General features: G+C 44.7%; 1 protein-coding gene and 1 non-coding gene across 2 annotated transcripts in view; one reads left to right on the forward strand and one right to left on the reverse strand.

Moving 5' to 3' along the window:
- The window catches only part of TBC1D2B (TBC1 domain family member 2B), an 87009-nt gene that overhangs the window by 55033 nt on the left and 19065 nt on the right, over nt 1-12911 (reverse strand). Inside the window, exons 2-3 of the mRNA XM_030874852.3 lie at nt 11382-11535; nt 1707-1872 (exon numbers count right to left, since the gene is read on the reverse strand). Coding sequence (XP_030730712.1) covers nt 1707-1872; nt 11382-11535 — 320 coding nt within the window. The remainder of the gene's footprint in view (nt 1-1706; nt 1873-11381; nt 11536-12911) is intronic.
- On the forward strand, nt 2741-2847 carry LOC115862951 (U6 spliceosomal RNA). The gene has a single exon (XR_004043314.1). It is a non-coding gene; the product is annotated as a U6 spliceosomal RNA (small nuclear RNA).

Consider the following 12911-nt stretch of genomic DNA (forward strand, 5'->3'; position numbering starts at 1 on the left):
ACAAAAATTCACTCAAAATAGATCACAGACATAAATGTAAAACTCAAAATTATAGAACTCCTACAAGTTAGCACAGAAGAAAACCTACACAACCTTGGGTATGGTGAAGGTATTAGATACAATACCAAAGACACAATCTTGAAAGAAATAATTGATAAGCTGGACTTGATTAAAATTTAAAACTTCTGTTCTGTGAAAGGCAATATAAGAGAATTAAACGACAGCCACAGACTGTGAAAATATATTTACAAAAAACACATCTGATAAAGGACTGCTACCCAAAATATACAAAGAACTCTTAAAACTCAATAATAAGAAAACAAACAACCCAGTTAAAAAATGGCCAAAGACCTTAACAGACACTCCACCAAAGAAGATACAGAGGTGGCAAATAAGCACATGAAAAATGCATCACATCATATGGCATGATATGACAAAAATCTGACAACACGGAATGCTGGCAAGGATGTGGAGCAACAGGTACTCTCGTTCATCGCTGGTAGAAATGAAGGCAAAGTGGTACATTTCAGAAGACTGGCAGTTTCTTACAAAACTAAACATACTCTTACCATATGATCCAGCAATCGTGTTCCTTGGTATTTACTCAAAGAAGTTGAAAAATTATATCCACATAAAACCTGCACACAGATATTTATAGCAGCTGTATTCATAGTAGCCAAAAAGTGGAAAGAACCCAAATTTCCCTTAACTGAAGAATGGATAAACAAAATGTGGTATACCCACATAATGGAATCTTATTGCTCAATAAAAAGAAATAGGGACTTCCCTGGTGGCACAGTGGTTAAGAATCCGCCTGCCAATGCAGGGGACACGGGTTGGAGCCCTGGTCTGGGAAGATCCCACATGCCATGGAGCAACTAAGCCCATGCGCCACAACTACTGAGCCTGCGCTCTAGAGCCCATGAGCCACAACTACTGAGCCCGTGTGCCTAGAGCCCATGCTCCGCAACAAGAGAAGCCAACGCAATGAAAAGCCCACGCACTGCAATGAAGAGTAGCCCCCGCTCGCCACAACTAGAGGAAGCCCACACGCAGCAACAAAGACCTAACGCAGCTAAAAATAAATAAAATAAATTTATAACAACAAAAAAAGAAATGAAGTACTAATATGTACTACAACATGGATGAACCTTAAAAACATTATGCTCGGTGAAAGAAGCAAGACATAGAGGATCACATACCCGTATGATGTCATTTATATGAAATATCCGAACAGGCGAATCCATTGACACAAAAAGTAGATTAGTGGTTACCGAGGGCCGGATAGGAAGAGGTTTGGGGGAAAGGGGGAAGGGACTGCTAATGGGTACTGGGGTTTCTTTCTGGGGCAATGAAAATGTTCTCAAATTGATTGTGGTGATGCTCATTCAACTCTGTAGCCTGGGAGACCTGTGACCTTAGACAAGGACTCTTCCTGAGCCAACTGCTCTCTCTGTAAAATGTCAACCATATGACCTACCTCACAGAGTCAAGCAATTAAACCATGAGTGTGAAAGTGTTTCACAGCAACAGGCACATAATAGTCATTCCATACAAGCTAAAAAAATAACAAAACATGCAAAAGTACCTTGTGATAAAGCCTTCACAAATGTCAGGTGGTTTTATAATTTCATATATAAAATTATAACATACATTATCAGAAATAAGCCATTTTCAGTTTCACATGCTGCTTTCCAAAGACTCACTTGAGCTCAGTGCCCCACTGTTTCAAAGAGAAGTTAATGGAATTTGGATGCCCTGGGGCGGGCTGATTTGCAGCTTGCTCTCCCACCAGCTCTCCAGGGGCAGTTTCCACAGCTAGGACATTTCTGGCTTTTTCTGCAGAAGCATTTGGGTGCAGGTTAATTAAATCTGAAAGAAAGGCAAACAAGTGTCAGTTACTCCAAGTTTCCACAGGGAACCTGATAGCCTACATAGTACACTGTCTTGATATACTATATAAAAATCTATATAGTATATATTATAGTATATTTTTAATGTGTACTACATGAACATACAATCTGTAGGCAGCTAGCGTGTTCTGCAACCATTTTCATCTAAAGTAGACCCATGGTGCTCAAAGGAAGGTGGTACATGCTTCAAACCACCAAGTTAACAGCATCGGCCCAGGGAAAGAAGAAGCTAGGGCTCTTCTCCGCTGTCTTGTAGATCAGTAAACCTGGTATAAAGCTGTGATCATGGTCCACTCACCTATACTGATAAGGCACAATTTCCAGGATAAACTGTTAGGTGAAAAAAGCAAAGTGCAGACCAGATTACATTAATGCCCTTTTCTGTAAGAAAGTGAGGGGAATAGAATATATATATACTTGCTGATCGCAAATAGTTACACTGAAAAAATAAGTTTGCATATAAAGGATAGCAGTTCAGTAAATTCATAGGCAAATGCATTGATGCTAAAGCATGATCAAATTTCAGAATGTATCTTTAAGATGTAAGTGGTTGAGGGACTTCCCTGGGGGTCCAGTGGTTAAGACTTTGCCTTCCATTGCAGGGGGTGTGTGGGTTCGATCCCTGGTCGGGGAGCTAAGATCCCACATGCCTCGTGGCCAAAAAACCAAAAAACATAAAAAAACAGAAGCAATACTGCAACAAATTCAATAAAGACTTTAAAAATGGTCCACATCAAAAAAATCTTAAAATAAAATGTAAATGTTTGAAATATTTAAGGTTGCAATCATATGATGCCCAAAATTTGCTTGAGGTTAACAACATTTTGGTGCTCGCTTCAGCAGCACATATACTCAAACTAGAACGATACACAAAAGATTAGCATGGCCCCTGCGCAAGGATGACATGCAAATTCATGAAGTGTTCTGTATTTTTAGATTAGGATTGACATATATACACTAATATGTATAAAATGGATAATAAGAACCTGCTGTATAAAAAAATAAATAAAATAAAATTCAAAGAAAAAGATAACATTTTGTTATTTAACAAATAAATAATATTTGCCTCAAATAACATGTTATTTGCTTCCAAAAAACAAAATTAAGTGGGCAAGTATATCAATGAAACAAGATGGGTCATGAAATACTAATTGTTGAAACTACCTAATAAACATTGGGTAATATTATGTTATTCTCTCTTTGCATATGCTTAAAATTTCCCATAAGACCCATAATAAAAACTTACTTTTCTAAAGTTTTGTTAAAATGTATCCAACAATAAATACTTTGTATTCTTCCAAATGATATAATCTCTCAGAGAATATATGTTTGTAAACAGAATTTAACATTGTTTTACAATAATCAATTTGACCTATACTCCCCTTGAATAAAGCATCCCTACATTGCAATATCAACCGTCACTCCTTTAGTGGAAACAGAATCAGAATGGAATGCTGAACACTGATAACCAAGAAAAAAATTACTTTCTAATCAGATGAGCACACAACCTGAGTTCACTTAGAACAGGTCACTGTGAAGGTCATCGAGCACTCATAGAGAAGGCAGAGCACAGGGAATCCTGGACTCGGGGGCCCTTGAAAATTGATGTTCCAAACGGGAACACCTTATGACGGGCTCACACTTTGTTGGCAGGTCACTAACTTGACCACAGTCAGCATGGCAAGGGCTCCGGGAACACACTGGGAAAAGTATGCTGGCTGTGACATGAAATGACTGCTGTGTATCCATGAGGGGAACTGGTGCCTGCCCAGGAGAGTCAACACCTGGCTCATAGTAGCGTTCTAAGTGGAAAAGGCAAGAGGGTGTGTTGGGAGACAGAAGAACTATAGGCTTGGCAATGGATTATAAGATTAAGTCAAGAAGGCCAGAAGTTACAAACCACCACTGGTTCCTGATTCTTGGTTCAAGTCACCACTGTGTATGAAGCACTAGGTGCTCGGGGTACCAAAAAAAAAAAAAATGAGAGAGTTCTTGCCCTAAAGGAGAACACATCTAGGAGAAAGATATAAAATAATCAAATGTTAAGCTGCAAGTCACCACCGAATGCATCGAGTCCCTGGTATCCAGACTTTCCTCTGAGCCTTAGGGATTTTCAGAGGGAGAGAAGGAAGGGGTCCCACTCTCAGCTTCAACCACAGTGGTTCCTCTTTTCACTCTTTTATATCCTGGAGTTCCTCTTGAGATTTCATTTGGAAAAAAAGAGTTCCAATAAACAAACAAAAAACAAGTTCAAACACCACTAACCGGATCCAGTTTCCTCCACCTACTTTATTTGTCAGGACACAGAAGCCCTGAGCTGGGGCTAGAAGGCAGTCACCTGCTCCTGCAGTGACAACAGCCTTATGGCGGGTGCAGTGACTGTACTGGGTAGAGGCAGGCATCCGACATCTGTGAGTGTGTGTCGGTCATTGGGCACTCAGGTGCACCACCTCTATTTCAGACAAAGGTAAAACCGATACCCAGGCTTCCCGGAGGCTGGTCTTTCACAGACCCCTCACAGGCAAAGCATTACAACTCTACACCAAACCAGGAAATAAACACAGTGCACTGCACCTGTTTCTGTTTCGAGCAGAGTCCAGCCCCTTCTTCCTGTGTGGGTTGGCAGCAAGGTGAGGAGCGGCCCCTCTGCGGGTGAGACTGTCAAGCTCTCTCGCATAGCCAAGCACCTGTTACCAGGACGCCCAGGCCTGCCAGCAGCCCTGGACCCACACTGGAAATGGTTCCTGAGGAACTCAGGCCCTGGGGGTGGGGTGCAGAAAAGGGACCGGAGGCCAGGGAGGATATTGGCAAAACAAACCGTTTCTAAAAGTCATCGTTTGACGTGAAAAAGAAGCCATTTCCCAGTTTTAGCTGGATTGTTTTGTCTGGTTTTTGGTTGTTAAAAGACCACATGAGATTTCCTTAATTAAAAGCGGAGCTGCTGGCTTCCCCTCAATACATGTCCTAACATTAGCATTCAGGGAACCGCCTCAAGAAGGACACAAACTAGGACAGGGCAGTATTTCCTTGAAATCCTTAAGAGGATGGACTGGATTCACGAACATGTGCTTTATCTTGCAGCTGCAGTGGGGAGAGAGTCTGTGCTTGAAGAGTTTTGGTGTTCAGACCTTCTCTGTTGTTTCTGAACACTTCTCAATGACTAAATGACACCTCTGAGCGACTTTTAGACCACAGATTTCCTGGGTCCTGATTCCAGCACAGCCTCTATCATTCTGGCGTGGCCATTCCCAGATCTCCAGGAGTCCTTCCCGCTGAACGCATTCTAACACCAGGGGCCCTGTGGGGCCCACAGAGGGAGGCTCCTGCTCACATCTGGACACCTCCGTGAGTCTGCCCTCCTCTCCGGCTCCTAGCTCCACCACGAGCAACCTCGCAGAGGGCAGAACAGAGTGCCCAAGAGGCAGCAAACTCCAAGAAAGGAGGGAAAAGCACTGGGAAAAGGCCATTGCCATGTGTGTCAAAGATACCGCAAAAGAGAGCCTGCAAGTCCCCACTGGGAGCCGGTGGAGGACACTCACAGCAGGGTTAACCTGAAAAAGCTTTTTTTCCCTTTTTATCAAAGTGAGTTTAACCCAGATTGTGAAGGCGTGGTCAGGAGCGGTACAGTTATCTTCCAAGTAAGGGCACAGTGTGCATCTAACCCCAAAAGGAAGAGGCAGCAAGCCACCGGGTCTGAGCGTCCCCCGTGGGCCAGTCCACGTGTCTAGCTAATTACGCATCTGTCTGCTCTCTCCCATGCCTCACCAAGGACGTAAATCTTGTGAGAACTGGACCCCAGCCTGATTTGCTAACAGCTGCGTACCCAACAGCAGCCACAGAGGAGGGACTCAATAAATGCTGGTAAAATGGTTGAAGGAATGAATAAACGACGGCCGTGGTGCAGCAGGGAGGGCCTTCTGGAGGCTGAGGAAATCACGCAGGAGGCAGCAGGCCCATGTCGTTCTCTAAGGAACCACGCCCATCACCCCTCCTGGCTGCCCCTCTCCTGCCACCTTGCCTCTGACAGACCCCCTGCATTAGGGGTGGGGAGCACACCTGACTCCAGGGCTTCCCTCTCTTCCCCTCTCCCACCGCCCTGCACTCCTGCAGCGGCTAAGCACCCCAGCACACCGCCCAACCCCGCCCCCCGTTCACTGCGCCACGTCGCACCCAGAGCCAGGCCCAGCCTGCCTCCACAGGCACCACACTCCAGCCCACCACGGACCGTCTCGTCCGGACCTTCTTCAGGAGGCTCCCCTAGGCTCCCCCAGAATCTGACCCTGCTCATCGTCTCCCTCCCTTTCACAGCCTGACGTTAGGAATCACAGAACCTTCCATCCAGAAGGAATCAGAGAGAGCATCTTGCTCCCAGAGAGGGAAACAGTGTGTGCCCTTCATTCCATCAGCTTTCTGCACTAGATCAGGCTGCCTCTCAGCTACAAGGCTGATAATCACCATGACTTACACTTTAAAACAACACATGGCATTTTCTAGTATTCTACAAACAGGATAACATAAAAGCACAGCTTCTTTGATGACTTTAGGGAACTGTGACATGAAATGATTCCATGGAATTCCTGTGGCTTTGCTAATGTGGGGTCTGCGTCCCACCCTACGGTTTCCCTCCCACCAGTTCCAGCACTTGCACAGAGAGCGCGGCTCAAACTGGGGGAGGACTGGAACAAGCAGCCACTTCCCTTCCCCTCCCCCTGCTCCCACACAAGCCGAGAGGGTGGCAGTTACCCTCGAGGCTGCTTCAGAGAAGGAAAGGTGTGGTCATCCCTCAAACCATCTTCACTGTACCATTTTCCCCCTGTGATGGTGAGGGCTTTTGTATTCCTGAACTCTCAGGAAGTCTTAAAAAAACAAAGTCTTGTTATCCCTTACTTGTTTGCCTATTAGTTTACATGGGAAATGAAGTAAACAGAACGTGCTGGACACACAGCTTGTAATGAGGCTGTTAGCTTGCTACAAGCCTCCTTTGAATTCTGGCTGCCTCATTCCCAACAGCTATGAAGGTCTGCAGACTCTTGATTTTATCTTTGCAAATTACTCCTTTGTGTTGAAACTAAGTCTTTATCTATCCAAACACGGAAGACAAGCAGAGTGGTGTCTGAGGCGTGGCATACTTTCAGAGGCCAGGCTGCAGATGGAAGGCAGACAGATCAGATAAAACAAAGTCATCTCACTTTCTAACACTTGATTGACTAATAGGAGGCTGCAAATTTCAGTCACACAGATGAACAGATTCTTACTCTAGAAACATGAACTCTTGAAAACAAATTTAATGTAGGTAATTACGTGACACTGCCAGCTGCCTATCTGATACCCATTCTAGCTCTTCCTTACAGACCCTGGTTTTGATGGTGGCCACACGCTCAGCTAAAACACTGGCCTCCTCAAACTCCATTCCAGAGTCTCCATGACACAGTTCTAGTTAATAAGGCATAAAGCAAGAGTTTCTGGGAAAGCTTTCTCCTTTTTAATATAGGTGCCACTCCCGAAGGCAGCTAGCATGAGGAGGGAAGCTAGAGAACAGAATGGGTCCCTCAACGGCACCGGGGAGAAGGTTCGCCAGCTATGGACTGCCATCATGAGACAAATAAATCTCTATTTGTAAGTCCCTATTAGGTTTCCTGTTAATTGCGGCTGAACATAATCCTAACCGATTCAAAATGGTAATATCATATATGTAGGTATACGTGTGTAGATATAATACACTTGACACTTTACACTTAACAATGCAGTTTCCCATCTGATCCTCAAAACAGAAATACTGCCGGGATGGGGACGGGTGGGGGATAAGGTTGTTGTTAGTATTCCTTCCAATCCCATCCAGCCAACTGCCTGGGCCTGGGACCGGCACCCTCTGCCTTCCCGCTCCCTCAAAGCTAATCCCACCTTTTAATCCACCAGTTCTCCCACCATACAATCTCCTGACTCTGCCCACTTTTTTCCATCTTCTCTGCTGCAACCCTACTCAAGGATACTAGGATTTCTAGGCTCAACCAGCCTTCTAACTGGTCTCCCTTCCTCTTGTCTTGCCAAGGAATCCATTCTCTCCCACTCGGCCATGGTTAATCATCTCAAATGCATAAGCCCTTCCAGGTCTGGTCCCTGATCATCCATCCAACTTTCTCTTTGTCACTCCTGTCCACACTCTCTACCTTCAAGTCACGCCCTGGTCTCTAGGGTCTCCAGGCCTTTCCTTTCCCTGCTTCACAAGGCCAGCTCTTCAGGACTCAGTTCAGCCCTCTCCTAGTCCAGGAAGCCTTCTCAGACACCACCAACACCCTACCCTCCAACACCCACACGCAGGTAAGCTTCCTGTGCTCACCTCTGGCCCTGTGCTTACCAGACTGCATTGTGCAGGCCTCTTTACCTGTCTGGGTCCCTCACTAGACCACACACTCCTTGAGAACATGACCCATGACTTATTTGTCTTTACATCCCAGGCACTGGCACAAATGCCTAGAATACAAGAATGCCTGGAGTGAAAGACTGAATGAACAATGTCCATTTTACGGATAAAGAAACTGAGGCTCAAAAAGAGAGGTATGCTCAAGACATCACAGCAAGGGTCAGCAAACTTCTTCTTAAAGGCCCAGACAGTAGTAGATATTTTAGACTGGTGAGCCAAATGGTCTCTGTGACAACTATTCAACTCTACCACTGGTGTGCAAAAGCGGCCACAGACAATATGCAAATAAATGAGTGGTGCTTTATTCTGATAAAACTTCATTTCCACAGGCTGCAGTTTGCTACCCTTTACTAGAGAGAAAATGACTCATTCAGAGTCTGACAAATAGTAAATATCAGAGCCAAGACTCAAACCCAGGATCACAGGGATCCTTCCACCAGAGAGAGCTGCCTTCCAAGATACAACTGCCTGTCAAACGTTAATTCCCTGTATCTTTCCCCATGTTGAATTTCGGTGCTAGGAGGGTACTGATGGGTGACACCCATTAGACAACAAATGAAAATGTTACCAAAAACTGGGTAACAAGGAGAGGACAATAGGAAAAGTTTTATTTTTTAATGTAAATCAGAGTAATAAAAACATTTGTCTTCAATCCTAGCTAGAGTTAGCACGATTTCGGATAAGCAGAGCAGATAATTACAAGCATGGCTTCAGAAACACGACAGAGCACCACCACATACCTTAACTCATTTTACCTTTTAACCAATTTTTATCTAAAATGATGATAAAAAAGGAGGGTGACGAAAATCTAGCCTTTTCTTCTTGTCTTCCCCCTTTAGACTTTCTGACTTCCTGAATAATTATAGTCTTGCAAATTGCTTGGTCATCCAAAGTTTCATCATTTGTTCTTAAAAGCTATATAAAAATTGGCAGAAGTTCAAAATTACAGTCGGTTCTGCACATAAAATCTTCAAGATGACTTTTGTTCAAGATGACTTTGAACTTTTGTTCAAGATGACTTCAAGTAACTTTTGTTCACTACAATTGGTCAAGAAAATAGCAATTTTAAGAGCATTTAAGAGCATTCCACTGCTCTTAGGAGAGTCCAAAACCCCAAACCCAGAGGTCCAGGCCCCTCCCACCCTGGCCCTGGGTGTGCCTCCAGGCTCAGCTCACTGCTGGCACCCTCTGGCCACACCCTCCTTCCAGCTCCCGGAGGGCACTGCACTCCTCTCACCTGGCCTGACTCCGGGTCATCCTCAGATCTCAGACAGTGAACCCACCCACCCCAAAGCTGTGCTCAACCCATTCATGGCGCTTGGTACCCTGTACCTTCCCTCTCATGTGATCTCACTTTTTCTTCACTCTGCTTGACTAGAAACTCTGTGAGGGAGGAGATCCAAGCCCATCGTGGGCATCTACTTGCTGAATGAATGAGTAAACACCAGAGGGTGCCAACTCCAAATTCCCAGGCTAGAGTCCCAAAACCAAATGCAGAGAACCAAATGCGGGCTGCAGGTGTTTTTGCCGGCTCCCTAGCCTCAGCACTTTGGCTTAAAAGAAGGAAGGATGCGTGTTATAAAGAGACCACAGGGCTTCACTCCTTTGGTCCTCCTCTCGGTCTAATGCCTGAGTCTCCCTTAGAGAGAAGTGCTTAGTGACCTCAGAAAGAAGGAACAGAGGCAAAGTTGAGTATCGTCTGTGCCAAAGGCACTAGCTACCACCATGAACACTGCTGGTTTCCCTGCAGGGTTTCCAATCGTTCCAAGTGACTGATACTGAGTTATAGAGCTTCTTTTGATCAAAAGCACTATAATAGTGTTTTTTTAAATAACTAAGTCATCAATGAGCAGAAGTACAAACTAAACATAGTGAGGGTTTTGGCATCCTCTCAGCTCCTGCTATCATTCGTGTTAAGACATCCATGAAAATGACCTGAGAACTCTCGTAGCACAGCATAGGAAGAGGAGTGAAGTACACATAGTAATTTCTCACTGACCAAAGGGTTAACCTGCTGATTGGTAAAAACAAGGCTGGCAGGAAAACACGGATTTGGAGGAAAAAAATAATTTAAGAAGTCCAAGAAGGCGTTTGTTTCCAAAACAAGTTGGCTGCACATGTGCCAATACCACCGTTCATTTACAGGGAGCTTGACTGTAGCCCGTGTTCTCCTGAGCAAAGGTCCCGCAGGTGTTCCAAAGCTTGGACCACACGTCTTTACAGGCATGAGAACTAGCCCATGCTGGCTAAATTCCAATATGTACTCCTTCAGTCCTTAAGAAATGCTGGTGTGATGGCCTGGCCTTTCCATGCCTTACTTCAAGGCCCAGGGGTCAGGTTTTTCTGGGCCCGCTCTTCTCCCTGTGTTAAGAGAGGGACCACAAATACAGCCCCACCTCAGCAGTCCCTGCAGGCGCCGGCTCGGGGTGGTCTGTGTATAACCATAGTCCTGTTCTTTCAGTTAACAAGGCTCAGCACCACCAGACAGTCATGAGGAGATCACAGGGTTCTAATTTTTGATATTCAAAGATAAAACCACATCATCTCCACACTGCAATCAGCCAGGGATTAGCATGAGTTATGGAAATACCACAGATCCAGGATAAAATGGAATTAGTGTCTGATAGTTAAAATCTTCCCAAGAAGCATCACTGAATCACACTGAGTGCTTTGAGAACATCTTGCCAGTGTGCACACATATCTGTGCACAGGGCTGTGGGTTTGGGTGCTTCACCTTCAGACAGGGTAGAGAGCGGGCTGGCGCTGGAGTCAGACTGGACTTTAGCACAACTCACGACCCACTGCTCTCAGCCGTACCATCTCTTTAGGATGCTTAGCACCAGCCTTGCCTTACTCCTGAGGTTGTCATTGGGCTTGAATACAATCCTGTACATGGAAACAGAAGCCCTCAATAACTGTAGGATGCAGCCCATTTATAAGGGATCATCACCATTATTTTCATTCTCAATTCCTCTGCTAAGCTGACTTGCTACGTCAAACGGCGATACACAAAGCACTGACACAGGTGCCCTCCCTTTCTGACCTACCTGTGTTATCTCTGGCCACAAGACCCTTAGAAAAATCCCCTGGAGTCGGGGAGGTCCTGCTGTCCCACTTTACCATGTCGAGACTGTTGCAATATTCCCATCTCTTCTGCTGAAGCTCTTGTAACCAGTAAGTCATGAGTTGACGATTAGGGGCCTAAAAAGAAGGAAGGGGAAAAAGTGTTATGGCCACCAATAACATAGAGAGCTTAAAAAAATAATTATGTTTTGTGAGGACAGACTGGACACCTTGCCACATGAAAGGGAGAGGTTAAGAAGAACAGGTCAAAGAAATTTCAATTTCAAGATTAGTAACTTCCGGGGCTTCCCTGGTGGCGCAGCGGTTGAGAATCTGTCCGCCGATGCAGGGGACACGGGTTCGAGCCCCGGTCCGGGAAGATCCCACATGCCGCGGAGCAACTAGGCCCGTGAGCCACAACTACTGAGCCTGCGCGTCTGGAGCCTGTGCTCCGCAACAAGAGAGGCTGCGATAGTGACAGGCCTGCACACCGCGATGAAGAGTGGCCCCCGCTTGCCACAACTAGAGGAAGCCCTCGCACAGAAACGAAGGCCCAACACAGCAAAAATAAATAAATTAATTAATAAACTCCTACCCCCAACATCTTCTTAAAAAAAAAAAAGATTAGTAACTTTTGTTCACTACAATTGGTCAAGAAAATAGCAATTTTAAAATAAAGAATTTAACCCTAATAATAAGAAATCTTTTTAAATTCTAAAATTACAGAATGATACAATATAACATTTTCCTCAAAAGGTTTTAGGAAGGCTTGATATCCCCAGTGCCCTTTCACTCTGAGCACCTATAAATTAAGAAGTCAAATCTCACATGGGTATGGATAACATCCCTGCCAAATCAAATCAAATAATGGTATTTAGATCCTGTCAGCAACTGGGAGAGTGAGCAAAGAAAACTGCAGATTAAAAACTAGAGAGGACATCTATTACAATGGCTAAAATTTTTTAAAATTGATAATACCAAAGGCTGGAAAGGATCCAGAGCAACTGGAACTTTCATTCATTGCTGGCGGGAATGTAAAACGGTGCAGCTCTTTGGAAAACAGTTTGGCAGCTCCTTATAAAATACACTTACCAAGTGACCCAGCAACTCCACTCCTAGGTATTCAATGAAGAGGAATAAAAATATACATTCACACAAAAACCTGCATGCAAGTGTTCAGAGGCTTTATTCATAATCGCCAAAAAGTGAAAAGAAGCCAAATGTCCTTCATCTGGCGAACAGATAAACTGTGGCACATCCGTACCATGAAATACTGTTCAGCAATAAAAAGGAGCAAACGATTGATTCACACAACATGTGTGAAAGAAGCCCGTCCCAAAAGGCTACATACTGCACAATACCATTTATGTGACATTCTTAAAAAGGCAAAATTATAGGGACAGAAGACAAATCTGTGGTTTCCAGGGCTTGGGTGAAGGGAGTGACTGACTACAAAGGGGCAGCACGGTGGATTTTTGGGTAATCAACCTATTCTGCACCATGACTGTGGGGGT

The sequence above is a fragment of the Globicephala melas genome, chromosome 2 (assembly GCF_963455315.2).
Source record: "Globicephala melas chromosome 2, mGloMel1.2, whole genome shotgun sequence".
Taxonomy (NCBI): Eukaryota; Metazoa; Chordata; class Mammalia; order Artiodactyla; family Delphinidae; genus Globicephala; species Globicephala melas.